General features: G+C 41.7%; 2 protein-coding genes across 3 annotated transcripts in view; one reads left to right on the top strand and one right to left on the bottom strand.

The window, feature by feature from the left end:
- Nucleotides 1-3,117, top strand: part of NR2E1 (nuclear receptor subfamily 2 group E member 1) — a 19,130-nt gene extending 16,013 nt beyond the window's left edge. Inside the window, exon 9 of the mRNA XM_074580995.1 lies at nt 1,662-3,117. Within this exon, the coding sequence (XP_074437096.1) occupies nt 1,662-1,824 (163 nt within the window). The 3' untranslated portion in view covers nt 1,825-3,117. The remainder of the gene's footprint in view (nt 1-1,661) is intronic.
- On the bottom strand, nt 2,728-24,514 carry SNX3 (sorting nexin 3). 2 transcript variants are annotated; one of them, XM_074580997.1, is made up of 4 exons: nt 24,133-24,514; nt 10,648-10,743; nt 10,181-10,305; nt 2,728-6,641 (listed from the first exon to the last, which is right to left on the bottom strand). In XM_074580997.1, exons 1-4 carry the CDS (start codon nt 24,292-24,294, stop codon nt 6,536-6,538), a joined length of 489 nt encoding a protein of 162 aa, XP_074437098.1. In that variant the 5' UTR covers nt 24,295-24,514; the 3' UTR covers nt 2,728-6,535. The 2 variants fall into 2 exon arrangements, with proteins under 2 accessions (XP_074437098.1, XP_074437099.1); XM_074580998.1 differs by lacking the exon at nt 10,181-10,305 and having other exon boundaries at nt 24,133-24,466.

Below are 24,514 nucleotides of genomic sequence, written 5' to 3'. Positions count from 1 at the left end.
ATAAGAATCATTGTTTGGGATGAAAATATTCCCCCATCTCATTCAGGATAAGTCCCATGGGATACAGAAATCTTAAAATCTGCTGTAAAAGCTGTAGCTGTCATCCCACAAAGAGTACAGGGGTGAGCCCAGGAACGCACAAAATTTAGTAAGCAAAGTACAACCCCACACCCTAGAATAGCTGGCTGTGAACGGATCAGTAGTCTCCTCCTATGGACCATTTCAGAGTGGTGGGACAGGGGAGAAGCCTGAAGACTGCACCTAACATCTTCTGCAACAGCTGCTCTGGTTGGTTCAGGGCTTCTGTGGAGAGCTGCAACCAGTCTGGTCAAGTCCAGGTCTAAGTCCTTTAGCTGCAGTGCATGTCCATGAGATGAGGACAGTGGGAGATGGAGCAGTGGAAGACAAACTTTTACACCATTTTTTCCTTCTGAAACTTTGATCTGCTCTCATAATGTCTCTGTCTAGCAGAAGTTCACTCAGTATCAGGGATTAGATGGCAGCAGTCTCTGAAGCACTTCTATTTAGTCTAAAGGGAATGGCCTGCCCTGGGAATGGGAGCAAAAATGCAAATACCATCCAGTTATGCCTAGTTCAGAGCAAAAAGAATAACCTCTGCATAGCAACCTTTTCCTAGTCTTACGGAAGGCCTTTCCCATGAAGATTGCTCCCTGGAGACTCTGCGTGAGCCGAGGCCTGTTGGAGAAAGAAGCCAGGGAGCAACAGTTTTACATGGCCATGGTTTCCAGGCATGGCAACTTTTCCACTGCACTTCTGCATTGCTGGAAATATCTAACTACTGGGCTAAACGGCATCTGTTGCAAAAGATACGCTTTGACAAGGAAGAAAGTGCAGTCCATTGACAGATTGTCACATTGACTCCAATGGGATAGGGCTTTCAGCTTGTGTTTCATCCTCAGGCTCCAATTTACCTTCCTACCTCTACAGCACTAGAGTCGCTCTCAACAGGACGCAAGGGAGAGCAGGCTGGAGAAGCAAATGATCTCCAAATGATCTACTCCTTTTAGGGTGACCACTGTAAGCAGAGGTTTGAGACCCACGCTGGCATAAAGCCAGCGTAAACACAACTAGAATACATATCCTATGTTGTGTTGGCCTCAAAAGCTGGGAGAAAGGATGGAAAATATCCTGTTACACAAATATATTACCTGGGGATAACACACAGCTTCTTTAATAACAAAAAGTATTTCCAAATGTGAATTGGTTTTCTATGTATAAGGCAACCAAAAGGGGGCAAAATGATTACCATGACAATGCGGCTAGGTTTAAATTGCATTTTACATGACAGGGTATTTATTGTAGGTCAAGCTCTTCCCTGAGCTGCGTCAAGAACATAGTTATTGTCTGAGGGACAAGTCAGAGCAGATCCTGTCTCTCTATTACTACAGTTCTGAGGGAATAAACAAAGGAGCTAATCAAAACTCAGAGACATTGGTCTATGTTCTGCTACCCTCCATTAAGAGAGTTTTCCTTGGGGTCAACCATCTTGCTCACGTGAGTACAAAATACAGGGGTTTAGCACAGGTTAGCACCCATCTGAAAAATTTGCTGAGTATCGGTATTTTCTGTAAAATAAAAGATTTTCTTTGGAAAAATATCTAAAAACTTCAAGATGTTTTTCTCTCTGTCTCCCCACACAGGTACCCCACACAACCCTGTCGTTTTGGAAAACTTTTATTGCTTTTACCAGCTTTACGTTCGATTAGTCCATCTACGATAGAAGAAGTGTTTTTCAAAAAGACCATTGGGAATGTACCAATTACAAGACTGCTTTCAGATATGTACAAATCCAGTGACATATAAATTACCTTAAAATAAACAATCAGGATGGACAGTTTGAGAAGAACTTTTATCTATGGAGAATAAGCCTCAACTAACAAAATCTACAGGAAGCATAAGCCTGGGAATGTTTAGCCTTTAAACCCATTGACAAAAAATACCCCAGTAGATATGATTCTGCTGCTCTGAACAGAGTGATTTAGATCATGGAGAGAATGCTTTGTTCTACAGAAAAAGTGAAAGTGGTTGGAATTTGGCTGCTATTCCTGTTACTACAGGATGGAGGCAATTCAGATGCCAGTCATAGTTAACAAAGACTCCGCTATTCTCTCATTTAACTGGCAGATCTGAGACAAAATGTGAAAGAAGGTACTTTAGTTTGTTCAGTATTTGGAACCGGGTGACCAAACTTGGCTTCTGTTGTAACATGAGATGCGGTGGCCTTCAGGACTGTTTTGAAAGTAGCCTATGTTGGGAAAACGTTTGTAATATGATAGGCAACATTTAAGACCAGGTTACCAAAACATTGCTTCTGCTATAATACATCATGAAGTGGCCTTCAGAACTGATTAAAAAGTAGCTTATGACGGCAGCTCCATTCTTCCTGCAAAATGAACTGGTGATCTTTGATGCGGATGTCACCACAATGCACTTAGTTAACATCTCAAAGACAGAAGAGCTTTACACACTTCCCCCCCGACCTTCCCTCCTCCTTTTTCCACACACACAGACACACACGTTCACACACCTGAAAAGATACAAGTCAAGAAAGGAAGACTAAAACAGCAAAACCAAATACAATGGAGATGACCGCGTCAGTGACCTGCTGGGTGTCCCGTTGGCACAGTGCTGAAACCAAAGGCAACGGTGGCCAAACTCTTTGTCAATGAGATGTGCAGTGAAGTGAAATGACTATAAAAAACATAATGAAAAAATCAACGGAAGGAATTTTATTTCAAAGAAATAAGAGTTGTTGACTGATATAATGCTAACAATTTCCAAAAGTCTCCAATGCCTTTTTAGAAAACTCCAGGTTCTAATTTTGAAGCCTTGTTCGCCTACACCCTCTCACACACAAAAACGTTATAAGCTGCTTATTTGATGTAAGAAAAATGTAGAAAAAAAAACCATTTAAAGATAGCTGCTGTACTTTTCAAAATTTGATTTGTTATTAGGAACTAGCACTGAGAAAAATCAGCACTTGGACTATCATAGAATGAGTAAAACTTTTCCTGTACAAAGTGGATTAACTGATTTGTGAAGTTAAAAAGTTGTACTCATTGTATTTACAAAGAATAAAAATATATTGAATTTAAATTACTTTCCACTGTTCTTTTAATGCTTGTCCTTCTATTTCTGGATTAGTTTCTTCCGTTGTACCATGTTTACCAGGGAACAGAAATATTCTCTACTAAAATGGATTGCCTTGGATGCTGTGGAGTCTCCATCACAAAAGAGGTTTTAAAAAATAGGTTAGAAAAACGTTTAAGAAATAGCTTTGGTGATCCTGCCTTGGGGCAAAGGGACTTTGAGGTGCTGCACAGAGCTGTTTTCTATGATTAAAATATACACCTGCTGCAAGGTTTCCTTCTCAAGGAGCTAACACAGAGCTTTTTCTAGGACACAATACTAAACAGATCAGAGGACTAACCTAGTACAAGTCTTCCGTTTCATGTTATTACAATTTTTAATATTGGTGAATTGTGCAGCTAACAAAGGGTGATGAGTACAAAACCACTGCTTCAATTAAAAACATTCTGAGGTTTTATTAAGGCGTCCAATTGTGTAATCACACCAAAGAAAGACTTAAGCAACTCCCAATGCACAGGAACAAGCTGGCAATAGGAGAATGGAAATATAACACAGTATTCATGTGGCAATGAGTGACCAAAGAGCCACGCAGGCTAAAATGACAGGCTAAAATGTAGTGTATATCAATGGCTCCTTGGTTTCCAGCGTCAAGGGTCACAAGTGAAACCCTAGCTCCGTTGACTCCAAAAAAACAAAAGACTCCACAAAAATCTCACGTGTTTCAGAGGTCAGAGTTTTCACCCCATCTCTCTCCCATTGGTGCAGTTTGCTAGGTCTCACATTCTGCCCTTTCTAAGACAGCCAGGCCCATAAAGTATCTGAGACCAGCCTTTTAATGAGTCAGGTGAGACAAAGTATGGACTGCAGGACTTTGAATCATCTTCTATACAAACCAGCATGGGGCACTTGAGAATGCGTTTACCACAAGGCCTAGCACATTCTTAGAAAGAAACCAACAAACACTTTATGAAGTTTTCTTACTGTACCTGTAAAAACCTTCAACCATTTTTTGCTCTCCACACTAAAAAGAACTAGACAGGGCAGAAAATCAATTGCGGCTCTCCACTCTGCGACAATTCAGTTTATGAGCTAAAACAGTTGAACCCAGTGCTGTGCAGAACCCATGACAGAACACTAATTTCAATAAGATTCATGCTGCTGTCCCGGAGCAGCAATAAACATTAACTGCACTCATGCTGCAAGGCAACCGTATTCTGCAGTGCACTGTAGTCCTACTCCCTACATCACCCAGGCTAGAGGACGCAACGGAGTGTACTGGCTTTCTCCCAGTTGCAAAGCAGGGAGAGCAATGAGTGCACATCCATATCTCATCCTCTTACCTGCAGGAACCTAGCCCAGCTGCAAAGCAGACTCACCAGCTGGGAACAATGCCCAGATCCCTGTGGTTTAGGCACAGCTGATCTCAGGCCATGTCTTCCTCCCAGTACTGCAGATTGCACAGACACAGAACCAGTTACACTACACTAGAATTAGGGTCTCCAGTTAGCCTTGAAGGATGGAAGCCCAGAGTCCAGTGCAGATGCCCTGTCAATCTCCAAGTCCTCACTTTGGAACTAGGAATACTTTGACATCAAGCACACAGCTTCTCCCTCTTCAGCTTAACTCTTTTATTTCCACAGCCGATGATACAGATTGTGTCATCTTTTAAGGATAAGACGGGGCATTTACTTTGATTTCTGAAAGAAGCTTCTCTCAGAAAAGAACATTTGAGAAAAAGAACACTTTACTACGTATGTAAACCTAAATAACAAAACTTCATATACATTTAGCCCTTCTTCCCCCATTTCCAAGAGTAACTCAAATTTTAAGTGTGATTCAGCAAGCACATGGAATTTTAGAATTGATTTTACATCATCAAAAACTTCTTGAAAAGCTAGACAGCTCTAGGCTGCAAGTGGACTGTGTCAGTTTTGGTCCCTGGTTTCATTATTAGGACTGTTGGAGAGATTCAACACAGTTTTTGTTAAGTATGAGGGGGAAAGAGCGATTATTTGAGCTAGTCACTAGTACTACATATAATCCAGTCAGCCACCACTTTTGTCAGCTCGCTCTTCTACATCCAGATTTCCATGACTGAAGTTAATAGTCTTATTTAAAGGAAACTAATAACTTTGTCAGTAAGTCCGCAGGACGTTCTCAGCAGTGATAAGTAGTATTATAAGAAGGAAAGAAAAGCAGAGCCAAGCCTAAGCTTGTTACCAAATAGCACAAAACACTGTATCAGATTGCTACTAGAGTGTTCTTGGATCTGTTTTCAAGAGCATGTGGATAGGAAACTCCAATGTCATGTCTGGAAGCACTATGGAAGCTCCTCCAGCCATAGAGGCATCTAGTGATAAAGATGACTTCAGCAGCGTTGCTTGCGAACTGCAGTTCAGGCACCAACCACCTGCATTTCACCCGTGGTCATACAAGCACAATGCTACAGCTTCCCCTTCCTTTAGTGTTCAGGGAAGTGGTCTACAATCACATCTCAGAGCTGGCTTGTATGATTTCATCTCCATAATTGTATTTGTAGAGCAGAGCTACTTTAATCTAATTGGTTATGTCAACATTCCTTTCTCTGTAGGACGGTATAATTTTCACTTGCTAGTCGAAGCTAGATTGAGGCTTCTCATGACAAGTAGAAAGGTACTCTTTTCCCAAACCACTTGATCAGTGAGTGCCAGCACCTAAGGGTATTTAGTGGTTGTTAGTAACACAAGACTACATTGAAGAGCATCACAGCAAGGCTGAAACACCGGTTCACTTAGTATAGTCAAGTCCCTGCTTCTCAGAAAGCATGAGATACCCCACACTCAAGGTCAAGAGTGACAAAACATTTGAAGTGCATTTTCACTTTTATTTCAAAACTTTAGACAAGTTACTTTAGTATATAAATTTGATTTTTTTTTCCCTCTTACAGAATATAAAGATAATTCCCTCATTACTTCAGTATAAAGTGTTTTTACAAGCTTGAAGACAATTGCATAAGTGTTTCTCACACAGGGTATCAGAAATAAAGCAATCTTTCTACAGAAGTTCAGACAGATTACTACCTCAGAAACAGCATAGCAGTTTAGTCAAATACAAGTGAACACGTGACACTACAACTGTGCAAGTTCAAGTAAGGCCAAGTCAGTAAACATTGTTAAGTCATTGCAAATAAGAGTGGAAAGGTCTGTGAGACATTGCAAGGGGTGGATGGTCTCATAGTATAATACTCTTAAATCAAGGAGTCAGAGGGATTTAGCTAGAAGACAAGTGAGTTCTTTAATGCTATAAAGCATATGCAAAAGCCCAAGCAGTGTACTGATGTTAGTGGAGACTTCGTGCCTGTTTATCCTCAGCATGCTAAGACAAACTACAACCTCTTAAAACCAAGCATAAGAACCACTAATGTTTGAGAAGACTGTTTCGGAACTCAAGTATGTCTTATTTTGGATGGTGTGTAGTTTTTGTCTATTACTTCATCTTGCAAGAACATGTGAAGACAGCGCTCGTTCTGTGCCAGTGGGTGGCCTGCAACCCTGGAGAGGAAAAAACAAGCATTAGTGCTAACAAATCGAGTCTACTTGCAGCCAGTCAGCAGGTTTTATACTTATAACCTATGGTTCTGCACTTAGGCATAGATCACTCTTCCAGTTCACTGTTGGCAACTAGAATGATGTCTGGCAGCAAGATTTGTCGTTCTCCCCCAGATGAAGTTAGTTCATAGGAACCCTGAGCTACCTCTGATCATTTGGAAGCGTGTCACGTCATTATCATCTGTCACCTGCAATTGAGGACTATCAAAGTGCCCATCCTAGCATTAGGAAACGTAGAGTTAAGCAAGCCAAGTGGATTTTTACAGGTCTTGATACCTTTGACACAGGACACCTTTCTAAAGGCAGCTTAACCCCTCAGTTCTCAGTCTAATTCAGTAGCAGTTAGCCCAGGCAGAGTTAAAGACTTACTCCACCAGAGGGTGTGAAGGTCTTCTGAGGGCTCTGACACTGTGACTTACCACGGTCACTATTCCTAGCATGCACAAGCAGCACTGATGCACAGCCAGAGGGTACTGGCTATTCTGTTAATTGCTGGTGTCTTTGGATATGAAACATGGGAGACACAGACTTTGTCTGGCTCTAGAAGAGACCACCACCTCTACTGCAGATTTAGTTTTGTTCCACATATAGACTGGGACACCATCTTTTAACAGTAAAGAAGCTGACATTGAATTAGAAAACACTCCCAGGCTTGGAAGAAAACCACAAGTTATTGCATTTAAGCCCTTAAAATACCATGCAGTCTTCTGTGTAAGTAAAAATCCAAGAGACTCAAAATCTCTGGAAGTTGATCTCTTATGGATACAAAAACCTAAAGCAGTTTGGTTTGAAAAAAGTTACATCCAGTTTGGTCAATCAAGACAGGCTTCTCCCTTTAAGCGAGAAAGCCTCCCACTCTCCCAAGGACAGCTTGTGTCAGCCTTATGGCCTCCATATCTGCCAGAATATTTCTACTTCAAATGGAAGTTATCTAGTTGAACACGTGTAATACAGTCAAATCCAGTGGCTCAGCATCGGTACTTCCAAGCACTTTTGTGCATCTTCTCCAAATGTACCTATTACTGCCTATTTCACAACAGGACAGATTCACCTGTCACTACTCACTTGTCATCGAGGGTGCCCTTTAATGGGGAAGCTGAGCTCTCCTATTCAGCATTGACAGATTATTTCAAGTGCGGTCATTAAGCCTATTAATCTTGCCACATTCTGGTAAATGGGCAGCAGTCTCAAGCACTAGTTCATGAGGAAGACAGTCTGGAATAACTAGTTTGAGTTTCTCACCCCCATCACACTGCAGTTGCTGGCCTTGAACTTCAAGAGAAAGATACACAAGAGATGAGGCAGCAGCATATTCCTTCTCCCTTTCAGGGAGGCTTGCAAATTGGTGGCTGAATTGCAAGACTAGATCTGATGTCTCAGATTCAGCCCTTGGTTTCACATGAATACATACCTCACTCTGCATTGGCTTTTCCTCAGAATTATTCTCTAAGGTGACCCTTACACAGAGCAGCTGCTACTTCAAAAGTGTTCATGGACCCTAAAGTCACATTCAGGCAGACAAATGTTTTGCAGTGTAGCTACCCCTGTGAATGTCACTATAGGTAGTGGTGCCAGCAAGCTGGCCCAAGAGAGCTGACTCAAGCAACCTGCACTGCTGTGATTTAGTCCCCCTAGATTTTACATCTAGAAGGACAAAGCTTCTCAATAACATCCTAGATATCAAGAATTAGCATTGGTGCATCAAGATCTTTTTTTAGATAGTGATATCAGTTATCTGAGGGACTCTTCTCTAGTTCTAGCAGCAAAGACCAGCTTTGAGAATGCAGTAGTGTGACATATTATGTAAATTAACTCCAGGACCAATTTCACTAGTACCTAGAGTACTCACTATAAGTCTTAAAGCTTCTACATGGTTTGAAACTTTAACTAGTAATATTTGCTTGATGAGTTGGTCATGCCATTATAATAAATTGATGCAGCTGAATAACTAGGAGTTCTGCCTGAAGAATCTTGTTCCAGCTGTACTCAAGCCTGCCACTACATCAATATCTACATTAACAGCCTGCTTTTATGTCTCAATGGAGGAAAAATTGACCAAAAAGTTTTACACTTCTACAAGATCAATGTATTACTTGCTGCAGGACTGAACAAATGATACCAGTAAACTGGCCACTCCACTTCTGTCACCTATATTGAGTTTTTTTAGAGATTTCAGTTAAGATGACTGTTTCACTATCAGCTGCTTCAGAATGTAAACAGCCTTCTTCCCCCAGATATTGCTAAACTCAGCATACAAAACCTTCAGTAAGTGCACTTCTTCCACATTTAATGTAGAGTCTCAAGCCTGCACAGATAAAATTTGTACTTTGCAGTCATGAATGCCTTGATTGTATACACTTAAAACCCCACATTCCATCTTACTATAAGCACGTCTGCCTTCATGTAGCATAAATGCAAAACTAGATGCCCTGGAAATTCATTCTGCTTGTCTTTGACTAGAGGAAAGAGTATTCTGAAGTTGGTTTTTTTTTTTTTTTTACCTGCTCAGAACCATTAGCAATACCTCTAAATTGAGCTGACAAGCAACTGTGTGAAGAAAAATTTGAGATTTCATACAGTCACACTTAGCCTACTTGCACAAGACAGATGCAAATTAGTCACTTGCAACTCCAAGCCACATGCCTGAACTAACAATAACTGACAAGCAGATGAAGTTCTGGCTTAACTCACAGACATCCTCTGTCCCTGTTAAACAGCATTACTACTGAACAACATTAAAATGCTAGTGGAACTGACAAGCTTGAAGGTTTAAAGACAGCAGTCTCAAATCCAGTTGGGTCTGAACAGTGTTGGCTCTAGAGACCAGAAGAGCTGGTTAACCAACAGTATTCCTTCTTACCCACTGTTTGGATCCACATTGTTAAAGAGATTAAAGTAGCTCTTCAGGTCACTACATGGAGAGCAGTTAGTAGTGTCAGATGGTAGAAAAAGAATCATAAGACTTTGTTACTATAATTTCTGCTCACCCTTTGAAAGGCAGTGACAAAACCTTAAGTGTCTATTTCAAACTATATATGTGTATACTTCAGGTAGTGTTTTTACATTTCAGAAAGATTCTCATGATGATTAGAGAAAATATGCATCATTACACAAGCTGATAATGCCTCACATCTGCAATCAAAGTAAACTGCTGTAAGCCCATTGTAAGCTCCATTGTTCATCCAATGGAGGATACCTTTTCAGAAATGAAAAAGTAGAACTATTTTGAATGCTATAATTTTAGTAGTAATTTGCATAAATTAACAACAACACTAACATTCATTTCAGCTGTTCAGGTAAGCATTAAGATATCCAAACTAAACACTGTTTGAGCAATGTTAGTACGCTCTACTGCAGGATTATGTGAAAGTTATTATTCTGAACCTAGTGCAGCTACCACAGTTAGAAGATTAACAGCTTTAATTCAGTTTTCCAGAGCTGAGTTCTGAGTATGTCTCCAGATAACTAGACCCAACACCTACTTGTTTATGAATTGTTCAAGAGCCTGCTTCCTTTCCTCTATAAAGGAATCATCAAATATGCCATCGTCTCCTCGGAAGGGGAGCTGACGGAGAAGAGCTTTTCCTGGTAGAGGTGGTACCACAACCTGAAAGATTTAGAAAAGTATCCTTAAGTGCAGCCTGTAAATAAGTTTACATACCTCCTGTGCCACCTCTTCCTCTTAGAGGACCCAACTCATCAATCACATCCCTAGTGAAGTAATACAACATGACCAGAGGAGAACAGTACTTGCCATAGAGGTAAGTTGAATTCAAGTAGTTTAACTCCAAATTAACTCAAAACCATTAAATAGTCCTAGCATTGTACAACTGAAGTTTGCTGAATGACAGTGTTTTAGTTCTGGACATTCTCTACCACAATAACTGCTCTATATGATATATATGCTTTAAGTCTATGAAGACTTGTATTTACCTTTCATTTTACCCACCTTGCTTTCTCTTTCTAGTTCATTCCTTAGCCATTCAAAGTCACTGTACCTTCTTCTGACTGTAGATTCTTTCAATTTGAAGATAGGTAGATTTGTCTGAAAACAAGAACATAAGCTATTGATTAGACAAATCAGAAGTTTTGATAAGCAGAGGCAAGAAACAAGCTGTTAAATCACAAATTAGTTCTGCTTCAGCAACAACAGTATTGAGAACCACTCAAAATACAGAAATACAGATAAAGCTCTGTAAACTACATGAGTAAGCTGTGCCTCAAACTGCTTAACTGTGGGCCTCATTTATATGGCATCCTAATCACTGGTATTTTGTCACCATATCACCTAGTAGAATAACAGATTCACTGGTGACATGAGATGTTCCTAAGGTTGCACAAGCATCTGCTATTCTTACTTTTGCAGGAGCTGGATTCCCAATGCCAATAAATGCACAAACTTTGGGGGGAAGAAAAAGTCTTCTTAATCCATGCAGGTTCCTCTTACTGCATTCAATGGAGTGTTTCAGGTACCAGCGTAGGACATTAACCAAGCTTCCTGTACTTCTTTGCTACCAGATACAACATGGCCTCCAACATCTTTAAAAGCAAAACCACTAAGTCCTACGGTGAATCCATTCAGGCCAGATGAAGTTGAAGATTTGCTAGTCCAAGCTGCCGAGTTTAGATAGCTCCAAGGAAGCCAACAAGGCCAAGATGGAACACAACATTCAGTGCTGATGAGGGCAGACTATTTTGCTACAAAGTTAAACCAAGCAGAATTTTCCTCAAAAAGGCTAGGAGTCAGCACCCAACTCTAATAGCCTTGAAAGAAACATCAAATGGGAGCCAAGCTATAATACTGCAAAAGACCATGTTAAATACATGAGCATTTTGATAGGTGTCCTACACTAACTTGTCTAAAAACCTATATTACTTGCTATTCATTCTTTGGGGGCAGGTTATCCCATTGCTGTAATCCAAGTTGCACATCATTTTAAGATTAGACATCAAGAAAGCACTCTCCTAATGACATCCCCAGAATGGAAAGTGCCACGATCACAATCTGAAGCTTAAATGTTGTTGAGATGGCAAACTGGCTAGAGTGCTACAAACGTTTTTGTAGAAGTTATGACCTACTAACAGCAAGACCAAGAGTCTGTACTTACCATACATAACCAGCACTAACAGAATAAAGCTCACCATTGTCAGACTGCACATTCACTGTCTTATAAACCTTGAAAGACTCTTGAGGAGTACCCTAGCAAGCTGATGTTCACATGAGACTACAGTTATCCCCAGTTTTCCTGCTCGCAGAAGCACAGTAGTCACTCTTAGCTACCGCGTTCTGGTTTGTGTTGTTTTATTTTTTAAGTTGTAAGCCACCTCACTCAGCTTTTGGTCCCAGTTTGAGTGGATATCCTTATACGAAGCCATTTGTAGGCTGTTATGTTTAAGCTATCGAGTGGTGCTTTTGGCTGCTCAAAACAGGCTTAACTGCAGAGATACTTTCCTGCGCCAGGCAGCCCTATGACTACAGGCCATTGTATTACTGCCAGCCAATGATTTTTTGGCTGTCACTGTTCAAAAGTACTTCAGAAGTTAGTTGTTTACTTTCACATTACGCTATTTAGTCCATAATTTACAGATTATAAAGTACAGAACAGTATTTTGTTATGAAATCTGTTATTGCTAAATGTTTAGAAGTATTCATGCTCTCCTTCCCAGATAAAACATTGTTGATTGTACTAGTGACTAATAATAAAATTGCCCTTAAGTCAAAAGTCAGGCTTTATTTATAAACACTCTCATCTTGAGGATAAGAATACTCTACTCAAGAGTGAATAAAGCTAGATCCCCCACAGTGCATGAAGGAGATTCCCAGAAGTGAAGTACTGGATTATTTTTCTCTGATTTCAGCTATTGGCTTTTTAACCAAGTTCAGCCTTCCACATTACAACATCAATTCTTTGTCAGTGTCTTGGGTAGAAAGTCCTTTACAATATTTAACATATAGGCTCTCACCTGCAGAAAATATTCCATTCTTCTCTCAAGTTACTTACAAGAGGGATTAGAACTGAATAAAAGCAGCTAAGTCCCAATGAGTTCCCAGGTCTTCAGGAACTCTTTTAATGCTTCTGGGCATGAAGTCTATAAAGTTAATCTCTAAATAACATATCAGGCTTACAGGTACAATGCAGGGGTAGAAGTGCCAATTGAGCTCATTTTACCTTCTACATTCCTTTTTGAACTTTTGACATGCTAATCCAGCTAGCAAGTTGGGGAAAAGGAGAGAGAGAGTACTTGTTTTCCCTTTGAGTTGAAAAATCTTCTCCAATTTTGATCATAAGCACTGGAAATGTTCAAACTGAAGCGTATGCTAGAAGGCTCCCATTAAATTAAGTCTTGACAACTACATGCTAAAGGAAAGCGCGTGTCCTTTGGTCTGGATACAAATCAGAGCTATCTGTTGAGATCAACTTCTAAGCCTCATGTTCCTTAAAACCCAGAAACCACAGCAATTTTCCTTCCTCCAGAAATTAGTACTGATAGAGCAGTATTCTTCAGATAAGCAGCTGATAGAAAGGATCCATTTAAAAACCGCAATTTGAGACTCCTGTTTTATACTGCTTAACCCATTTACATCTTAGGTCCCTATTTTTAACACAGCATATATTCACAACTGAAGTCCTTCTCACTAAGGATTATTACCCTCTTTGAGCAGACCACTTTTTCCTTCAGTAGGAAGGGTTTCTGCATGTCCTACTGCCTCCATCTACCACAGATAGATGGTTTTCATTAAGCAAGCTAGACAGTTGCTGAAGCACAGGCTATCTTTGGGCAAGAATTTGGTAGAAGACGACAACAAAAACTTTCCATTTCTGTTGAAGTGTCACTTGAAGACCATACAGTGTATGTAAAACAAAGTAATTCTCAGCTTCACAGTTTATGTTGAGAGTTATCCTTGTTTAGTTACTGAGGTGCCAGTAGCTATTCTGAACGCTGTTAGTGCCTGTTTGCCTGCTAGAACAGAGATGAGGTTAAGGCACAAAACTTGAAGTCAGGCTAGTTTCATTTTTTACAAATGTTTCTCCCCACGTTCATTCAGCTTTATAGTGTCATTTTTCTGGCCTGCTGATCTGCTAAGTCTACTGTCATGAAACTCATGACCCAGTTTGGCACAGCCCCTGGAACATAGCTCATTCCTTTGATAAATTCAGCATAATTACTGCAGCAATTGTTTCTTCTACGCTGTAATAATTAGTCTCATTTTTATCAAAAGCGTTTTCAACAACTTCCTAGTCTGAAATCATGCCTCCTAGCAGTTTGAATGCAAGTCCTCAACATGAAAGAATTATGCATTACCTAAGACATTAGACAACCAAAAGTCACTAGCCAGAACTGCAGATAAAGCAATTCTAGAAGGATCAGTAAACCAGCTCTGCAGAAGTCCCACGTAACACAAAATTAAGCACAGAAAGGTGCCAAGGCAAGACAGATTCTGTCTAGATACTGTTTCTGTGTCAGACTATGTGTATACAACCATTAGGCTTTCTCTGACTACTGTCGGACTTATATTCTGTATTCTGCTGGGTGAGTTAATGGCCAAGCCAGTATACTGGAATAAACATTGTCAGAACTGGTGCCAAGTTAAATTACATAGTTAAACAGCAGATGACAAACCCAGACCCTCAAGTCACTCCTGCATTCCTCCACTCAGATGCCAAACAAGTTTCTACAGTCATTTGGCTAGTGTTCAACAAACTGGTAATGGGAAGCAGTGGTTACCTGCTAATAGATTTCCAGGCAGCCGCCCTCCACCCCCCCCCAAAAAAAAACCACGCATGTTTCTTCAGCTACATTTATGTTACTGTAACATATTCAAACTACAAGCTCAACTCCAAGCTCAGGAAGTTCCCAATTCACCTCATAAGCAAACGACAGTGCTAAGACAGTAGCTTGGATAAACAGATAAGTCTTCCAGCTGTTACTGTGGTAAATCCCTGAGCTATGCCCAGTCAGAAATCCAAAAGTCATTTATGTATACAAGTGAGGAGACTTTCACAGGCAGAATGCAAGTAATTTGAGTACTAGTCAATACTGTTCATTCAGCTTCAGATACACAGCTCTCCAATACAGCCATACTGGTATGCAAGTTACCTTAAATGCAGGAGGAAAACCAGAATACTTTATTTAAAATACATTAGTTTAGAATTCTAATTAATTTTAAGTGTTCTGTTATCTAGACTAGATTAATTTACCCAGTGAGTGGAAAAAGCCTTGCAAGTAGCCAGACTCGCTCCTACAAATTTGTTTTCAGACAAATTGAATGCAAATAGCATTTGGGTTCCTTCAAAGATCATGCTGACACTCCACAAGATCGACTCTGAATGTCACTGCAGCCCAGCCCACCCCCACAACTGCAGAAACTCCACAGCTGTAGCTGCCCAGGATAGTTCGAGGTAAATTTGATTCATTTTCTCATCTGCCAGTGTAACACTCATCAGCAGCACTGCATTGCCCATGTCTCCCACTCCTTAACAGACTGAGAATAAAGCTGCACTGTTGCCATAGCACCTACTTTGATGTTGTCTTTTCAAGTAGGTTATGGTAGCCTTGATACAACTCTATTTCCATTAAAATAGAGTGAAAGAAAGCACTCAGCTCACTTTTGATAGAAGTTTGTGGCCTTGACTCTCAGAAGCTAAATTCAAGCTTCTTACTATCTCTTCATACAAGCTGTAATCTTTCTCAAGAGACTACACCCTTTGGCTACATTTACAGTCAGCCAATGGGAATTCTGGGGTATTCCAGTAAGTAGCATTCAGGGTGGATAAAAAAGTATTATGGTTTTCTTAATGCAAGAGCCTGCTGTCCTTTAGTACAACAAACTGGCTCCAGCAGTCCACTGTTATTGCAGAACCCTTGCCAGTGGTTTGTTTCCTTCCCGACTTGACATAAGCAGCTACCTCCCCATTTCCTGCAATTATAAAAAGCAAGAAAGAAGGCAAACATGCTCTAAACTTCAGTTGTTAGAAGTTTAGATTTTTGCTGTGTACTTTACTGAAGGAAACCTCTTTCTCCACCACAAAAGGTCAGATAAGAGGTTGATATTTTTCTAAGCTTCAGTCCTTTTGATCAAACCAGAGTCCTACCTCCCCTTTTATCCACTTGGTGTCCAGGTCTACTGGAAGTACATTACGTGCAAGAAGTCTAAAGTTAATAGAAACTGAAAAAATTGACCATATGTATACACCCAAGTTTTAAACAATACTGACTTAAGATAAACCAAGAACTATAGAACTTCCCACTCCACAGTACTGAGACATGGAGGTAGTATGTTTTCCATCTTAAAGACTAAGGGCAGTAAAATCCCAATAGCAACACAACCACAAGGACTACCAGTCTTTAGACAAGAGTTAACCTGTGCCAAGTTCAATGCCTCGAGCCTAGCTAGAGCTGCTCTACCAAAATTAGTGTAGGGTTGCCTGTGTTTTTGCCAAGCAGCATCTATCATTGCCTGATCAAGTTCACCAACATCACAAACAGCTGAATTATGGTATGCCACGGTCAAAAGGCTCAAAGCAGAGTAAGTCTAGAAAAACAGATTGTTTAGTGATTCTTTATTCTTCAGGTTGTATCCTCAGAAGCCAAGGGTAAGAACAGGAACCCAATTCAAGAAGGACACATTCAGGCAAAAGCTTTTATAATACCCAGACAGAATTAGTAACTCTAGAAAATTATTTCAGGGTTAGCCAGCCAAAGCCTCCTTTGAAATACCAAATATTCCTTTTAAAGAGAAGGGTTTCCTACTCTTACACAATTGCAAGGTACGACTGCCATATGCTCTGGTTTGGCCTACTCTCAGGTTACCATTTGTTTCTCATTGAGAATGACTGAAGAGGGATCACGTTAAGTTGATGCTTTAGCATCCTTAGCTGACATCTACCAGCTACGGTCAAATGGGGCTGACAAAATTGCAGTGAATTGCTGCAATTGATATTTTTATCAGGAACAAAAGTTTTAATGTGCTTTGCGAGCTGGAGACAGTCCATTATCCCTACACTTCAGAACTTGCAAGAAACAAGAGACAAATAACTAGTATAGAAGTAAGTATACTAAGTAGCAAAAAAATCTCTTCATAGTTCCAGTTTTATTGGATCAGCAAATTCACTTTAAGTAGCCACCTCAGAGCTACATAAAAGCCAATAGCTCCTGTTAATTAATTTGTAGCACACCTTAACACTTAGGGGGTGCTGCAGCTTAGGCCCATAGAAATAGTCTCTGAAGCTTTATTTCCAGATATAGACGTGGCTTTAAACCACTTAAGATGTAGCTTCACTTTCTTCTGGATTTTACACTAGCTTGTAGTTATACTTTCAAAATTGGCTTCATGGCCAACACAAACTATACTGTCATGTGCCCCAGAAGATCCTCCTACAACAGAATTTTTGAGCTGGGTTCTCAAATAACCACAGAAGGAATATGTTCATGGACCTGTCTTCAGTTAATAAAATACTTGGTTTTATACCTTGACCAGAAAGTTATGGTTTCTTCATCATTCTCACAACAAGAAAGTTACCCTTCACTCAGTGCTCTGTAGGGCATTTGGATTATGTACTTGCTAAAACAGCCTCCAGTAGTACAACTGGCATTGCATTACCAAGTGAAAAAACTTTAAAGAAAATACTTACCCTAGAGTTAGAAGCTCATAAGTCTACACTGCATTATTTATTTCCCCAGATGAAAAATGGTAGAGACCTGCCTGCTCTAAAGTCCAAGCTGACACTTTTTTGGCAAGCCATCTAAAAATAAAGATGTATGAAAATACTCTGGCACCACATGCCTACCTGGATCATAGCCATCTGTCCTACAAAGATTAGTCATTGTTCCATTTGATGTGGTCTGTTCAGCACTGTACTAGAGTGCCCTCTTAATACATGACAATCAAGGCCCACATTGTACACGCAGAAGTAAAGAAAGTCCAAGTCACCAGTTAAACTAATATATTAATAAGAAGCACTACTCAGAGACTTATTTTATTTACACAGTAACAGATGTCAACTCCAAACTAGTTCAGTACCTTTGGACTAGGCTCTTGAACCTAGTTTAATCAAAAACCTCTACAGAAGAGTCAGCTATTCAGAGCAAATGCATGCAATAGACATGGAAACCCACTCTCCCTGCTTTGGAATTTTCTTTCTTCCGAGCCACTTCCATGTCTCCCTAGACAGTGTCCTAGGAAGATCTTAGCCTTCCAGCTATCCAGCTCTGAATTATTGCTCAAGGGAACAGTTAGTGTTTGTGAAAGTACAGTACCTGGGCTGCAGAACAGAAAAACCAAGCCACCTGAATCACTGCATTTTTATTATTTGAAGAGGAGTCTAAAAATATCTAACTGGCAGCAGTGTCTAGAGTGGGGTGTTAAAAGAGTAATTAACTACACTTAGAGCAGCCTTGCAGCATGATGCAAGATTTGCAGTTGTAGAGAAAGAGAGAATTAGTGCTGATTATGCATTCCTAAACACATCCACACTGAGTCAGTGTTTAGTCATTACTCCACCACAAGCTTCACTAACTATGAAACCGAACAATGATGAAGTCAACTACACATACAAGCAGATTCTTCCCATAGCGGGAGAAAAGTCTGCAACTTCAAACCCTGATGAACACATGAAGAATGGGAAATTTTGTACCGTTCAAGGACAGAACATTTCAAAGACATTCACCAGATAAAAAGTGCCACTTCGCAAAACCATGGCATAAGACAAGCGCTTTCTGAGCAAGTTACATTTTCAGTTCATTTACCATCTTACCCTGACTTGATTTGATCACAGAAGTCAGAGTCAAATCAGTCAGTCACTCAAGTCAGACTAGTATAAATATGCTGAAATGCAAATGTTGCATCAAAGTTAAGTCTTGAAAAAAATGTGTTAAAATGAGAACAGACTTTCAAAAGCAGCTCAAGTTCAGCAGTATTTTGATATACTTCCCCAATCCTTTGGGACCAATACTATTCTTAGCCTGCGTATTCACTTCCTTCCCCACGCTGGGCCTATGTAGCCAAGCACCTCTGCAGGTCTCCAGAAGTCTTTCTATAGAAGACAAAGGAAAGGCAACTGCTGCCTTAAAGAGCATTGGCACCACCCAAGTGATACATTTCACAACAACTGGACGCACAGCAGCAAGGCATTACTTTTCTACATCTCAAGACAAGCTACTGAGCTGTGGAACTTCAAGAAACTAAGGTGTACCTTAGTACCGAGTTTAGTCAGTACGATCAGAGGCAACAGGCCATTCAACATTAAAAAACAGAATTAAGACGAAGGCTTTTTGTTTAACTTTGGTTTGACTAAAAAGAATTCTTTAACTACTTGGACTAATAGCTCCTGTAAAAGGTATTTTTTTTAGTTCTGTCAGTTTGAATATTAATGACTTCTCTGCAAGTTCTCACTAACCATAAATGGATAATGTAAGCTTTTAGTCTAGGTGAGAAACCCAACTAGAATAGGCAGCACAGAAGTCACTTTTACCTCTACAGCAACAGATGAAATAGTGTTAACAAAGGGTATTTTCCCAAATGCAGCAAGTTCCTGGATACCCATAAGCTTTGCTGACAGCATTCTAACCAATGTGCTTAACTCCTACGGCACCGCTTTTACAATGGGTGTATGGCTCTGAAGCGTGTCACCAGTTGCTGGGATTGGAGTTAGCTTGTAAAGCTTACATGTTGTCTCCTTAAAGGATTTAGCAACTGAAGCTGTTGCACAGAATCTGTTTGAGCAAAGATGTTCCTGTTGACCCACTTACCAGGAAAACTATTTGTCTCAACTACAGTAGAAGTTAAAGGATACCTGGAACTGGACCGAGCACCACAGACATGCTGTAGGATGATTATATGACAACTGTAATTCGTTCTACATATGTTTCCTGGAATTAAGAGAGAGGACTGGCTTACAGCCTATAAATAGTAACAGGTATCCACATGCCCTTTAAGAGTGTTGAGTGTTGTTGCACAAGCCCACCCTGAAAAGGTATAACAAGTAGAGGGAACCACCACCCTTCTCGTGGTGGTTCCTGAGTGAACTCCTGAGAAACAGCATATGTCATGCAAAGTTATTTACACTGAGAACTTAACTGTTGCCTCAAGAGGTAAAGGCAGTGGATTGTTGTATTGCTTTTGCAGGCAGTCTAGTTGATTGTGTTAGTTTTAACCACTGCACAGTCACCATGCTGTGATCATCTAGATACTTTTAGATGAGAGGACTACTTTATCAAGTTTCACTTCACCAGAAAGAGCACTTAGAGCTTTATACCCTACTGCATTGTTCTCCTTTTTAGCTCACCCTAAGCCTTCACACAAAGGACACCTTAGAATGGTACGAACTCACTGCCTAATGCTGCTGATGGAAAGCAAATTCTCAAGTACGCTGTCAAGAACATGACCCACTCAAATCTGCTATTTTAGCACTGCAGGATGGCATTTTCTATTATCTACCATTACTGAACAAGACATTTGACTTTCATTGCCAAGCTGCACTGTAGTGGCATACTGCCACATTGTGCGCCTTATACTGGTTGCTACAGTGGGAAGCTTTCTCTCGCCACCTTGTCCAGTTTGCTGATAACAGAATGTTATTTAATGCAAGTTCAGGCTCAGAAAGTCAGTACTTTGGCCAACTGACCATCTGTGAAGTAAGTTGCCCACTAGAACTACTGTATATTTCTACCTGCAGCACTCAGACCTTGACTTCTTGTGAAAGCACCATGCGTTTCATAGAATGGTTCAGGTTAGAAGGGACCTTAAAGATCACCTAGTTCCAATCCCCCTGCCATGGATAGGGACACCTCCCACTAGACCAGGCTGCTCAAAGCCCCATCCAGCCTGGCCTTGAACACTTCCAGGGACGTGGCATCGACAGCTTCCCTGGGCAACCTGTTCCAGTGCCTCGCCACCCTTACAGTAAAGGATTTCTTCCTGATATCCAATCTAAATCTACCCTCTTCCAGTTTGAAACCGTTACGCTGTGTCCTACCACTACGCTCCCTGATAGAGAGTCCCTCCCCATCCTTCCTGTAGGCCCCCTACCTACCTCTTTACCACAATGCACAGCCATCCTACTAGCCTGCACAGAGACACATGCTATGAAAAACTTTCGTAAGTACTGAAATACAATTGACTTGCTTATCCAGTAGTATATTGCTGAGCAGTCTACCCAAAACCTTTGAGTTCCGCATTCGGTTTTCTAACTTCCACCAGAAGTTGATGAGTACAGGGATACAAGAACTAAAGCATTAAGTTGTTCCACTTGTTGCTCTCCAAGCAACAGATATGCTTTATCTGCAATACCAGTAGAAAGCTTGCCAATAAAAACCTTTGGGGAAAACCCTGCAGTATTTCAACACAAGTACTTTTTGCAAGACATTAATTATCAGGCATCAATTCAAGAGTCTGATAGCAAGCTCAGTCTTCCCCCAAAAAGTTAAGCTTTGAGATTCAAAGCAATAAAAATAGAATTACCCTTGGACCAAGATTGTGAACACCATGACAATGGTACAAGTCTAATTGCTTCAACACCAACTTGAATCTCAGTGTCCTCTCTGACAATGTTTCTGACTTAGCATGACCTCCCACCATAACGTGAGGCTGTCCAATAGCTTTTACCAGAACTTGGCAGCAGTTAACCCATCCATTTCTGCACCACTGAACATTTTGACATTGGTGTTAGTTGAAGACATAGCTTTCCAGATATGACACAGGTAACTCGCTCCATCTTCTCAGGTTTGTTCCGCTGACACTTCTAGCACTGCTGGGGGAAACTGCCAATGTCAGCTGCTACTTTCTGTGACCACATGCAATTGTCAAACCGCAGAGGCTAGCTGGTGGCTATTGTCTGCCACGCTCCAACAAGCGGCTTATAGTACAAGGCCTACCTTTTAGAAATACGATACTACAGCAATTCAAGTTCAAACTCTTCTCCCATGCTGCAGTTTGCATATTAGCAACATGGCCTGTGTTCTGCTGAGAAGCAGCTAATTGATACAAGTTTAGACAGTGAACATAATTCTGCATGACTTGTATTACCTGCTCTGTAGCCTTCCAGCATACAGCCATAAAACCCAATTTTATAGTTCATGATAGCTATAAATGTATACAGCATGGATACAGTACGTGTACAGTAGTGCACAACTGGAAAGGGAACGATCATATATTATAGGAGATAGTCCCATATACAGGCATGCAAAGATGCAAGTAAGGAGGGCAGAGGAAGCAATGTTTATACAGTAATTGGACTGGGAGGAAGAACTGAGGAAGGTCACAGTACTATCACAGGGTCTGTTTGTTCAAGTCACTTCTAGGTCTCCGTTACAACAGGAATCCAGAATTTTCTACACCAACCAGCACACGGGCTAAGAGTAACCTGTCTCAAAACCTGTTTTTCTGCTTTCCTTTCTGCTGAAGAACTTCAGTTGGGGATTTTAAAAAAAATATTATTTTTTAATCACAGCAAAGGTCTCATTCCCAAGGCCATATGACGGCTCAGTCCCTTTTGTATCATCTTCCCTGGATCCAGCAATTCCAAATGTTTGGTCTCATGGAAAGAAAAGTCATCATGAACTTCAGGCACAAACACTTCCCAGCAAGGTAGAGTTACATCTTTCTGCTAAGTGGACAACTAGGATCCTGATAAGGGCAGTGTAATGCAACACAAGTTGGCAAGTTCCAGTTTGCCCTCACACAGAGGCCAAACACAGGCTACAATTATTTTAGTTTATTCTTCTTGCCCTATGAAGACATCCTGAAACACGAGAATAGCTACTGGACATGACAATTTAGGAGCATCAGAATTAAAAAAGTATCCTCCCTAGCAGCTTTAGATCTCAGTTGATTTTGCTCTTTTACATAAAATTACACTAAACTGAGAACTTAGACCTTTAACACTGGAATATCCACACAGGGTTTTAGTCTTGTCTGAAGAATTTTAGTGACCAAGGCAGCAGTCTTCACCTGAAGCCTTCCCTGCCATGAAGGCATATGCACTCCATGGCGTTCAGTGAAAGCTGAACTCATATTGCAGAAAGCGTGTGCAGGGGCTTAATGAAGCTTCTTCCCCCTCTTATTACAGCCTGTAATAACTGACTAGGTTCAATCAGCTGTGACAGAGTAAAGCTATACAAGGCAGTAGACTCAACCACAAGCTACAAAAAAGATAAAGTTGTAGAAGGTCATCTTTCTCAACCCAGATTATCCCTGGCAGCATAAACTAAAAAGGTGCCCTGTCTCAAGTCCCTACAAGCCACAGGTGAGGACCATGCCATAGATACTGCATTTGTCTGTCCACTCCTCCAGGCCTTGTTTATGAAGCTAGAAAATCCAGGGAACACAGTAATGAGCTTGAGAAAAGCTATGTGAAGTCAAGACTACTAGCCTTTGGGGCAAGTCAGTGAACACAGCCCTTTCAGCTAGGAAGGGCTCTAATGCTACTGAGAGAGAGTATGTGATAGCCCATGGTGAGAAACAGCCCTGTTCATTAGGCACGCAATTTATATTTCAGGGGCAAAAGAAAGCAGGAATGCTTCCCCCATATACACTCACCTTATCACTTCAGCTAACTTTGATCTAGCAAATGTGCCCACTAGACTTATTTACACATTCTCTATGGACTTTTGAGGCTGCTGGAATCCTGAACTTGACCTCCTTCTCAAGGCAGATACACCCATATTACTACATCGCAGACTGCTGAGAGTTTGCACTTTTATTTACTTAGAGACAGCCAAGCTGTTGTGGCTTAATGTGGCCTACTCGCTGGTGGGGTGGTGTGAGAAGCAGAAAAGGCCTTGACTCTGTGTAAGCACTGCTCAGCAATAATGAAAACATCTCTGTATTATCAACACTGTTTTCAGCACAAACCCAAAACATAGCCCCGTGCCAGCTACAAGGAAGAAAATTAACTCTATCCCAGCCAAAACCTGCACAATTGCTCGCAGCACAGCAATATTTCAGTCTAATGGCAGCTGCACCCAGCAGTGCCAAAAGAACATTTGCCCTTTGGTTATCTCTTGACCGAGACGTGTCATCTTAGCTACCACACCAGTTATCAGCTCCAGTCGCTCGCAGAAGCTGGGGCCTGCTCTCACACCGAGGATGAAGTCCACCGCTGCTCAGCCATCACCTCCCCAGCACCGCTCACCACACTACCTCAAAAACAGGCCCTGAAGGACACGGCAGCGGCCTGTCACCGCCACCCCGGCCAGCCCCAGCCCCAGGGACACCCCTCCCGCTTACAGAGGAGGGGGCCGGACCCCAACACCGACACACATTCCCCTTCTCCAGCCCCGTATTTGCTCCCGAGGCGCCGGGGCCCACCGCGGGGACGCACCCGGTGGAGCTCCCCCGGCCACACGCCTGGGCCGGGGCGGCAGGGCCGGCCCCTCGGTGAGGGGGAGCAGGACCGGCTCCAGCGCTCCCCACCGAGCCGGGCCCGGCCCTCACCTTGACGCGGATCTCGTAGGTGGTGAAGCGGCCGCGGCCCACCCCCACCGTCTGGGGGTTGCCAACGTCGATCTCCAAGAAGTTGCTGGGCGGCCCGTAGGCGTCGTTCAGGTTCTGCGGCTTGCTGATCAGCCGCCGGGTGTCGGCGATCGTCTCGGCCATGGCGGAGCGGGCGTCTCTTCTTTTCTCCCGCCCTTTCCCTGTCTCCCTCCCGAGGGCAGCAGGATACGAGCGAGCACCGAGCGCCGCCGCCCCGCGCCGCCCGCCCTCTTATCGCCCCGCGGCCAGCTGACTGCCCGGCAACGCGCACCCACGCTGCCGCCGCCAGCGGACGCGCCCACCGCCCGCGCGCAAGGCAGCCTGGGTACTGTAGTCCTCACGG

Source organism: Larus michahellis, chromosome 3 (assembly GCF_964199755.1).
Source record: "Larus michahellis chromosome 3, bLarMic1.1, whole genome shotgun sequence".
NCBI lineage: Eukaryota > Metazoa > Chordata > Aves > Charadriiformes > Laridae > Larus > Larus michahellis.
Note: the sequence above shows the minus strand (reverse complement) of the source record. Positions and strands in the feature narration are given on the sequence as shown.

Bases quoted from the DNA above. Each gene is read 5' to 3' on its own strand.
- SNX3 (XM_074580997.1), bottom strand. From the start codon at position 24,294: ATGGCCGAGACGATCGCCGACACCCGGCGGCTGATCAGCAAGCCGCAG. The intron at 10,744-24,132 runs GTGAGGGCCGGG...TCTTGTTTTCAG, and splicing joins CCTACGAGATCCGCGTCAAG to ACAAATCTACCTATCTTCAA. The intron at 10,306-10,647 runs GTGGGTAAAATG...TAAATCTTTCAG, and splicing joins AACTAGAAAGAGAAAGCAAG to GTTGTGGTACCACCTCTACC.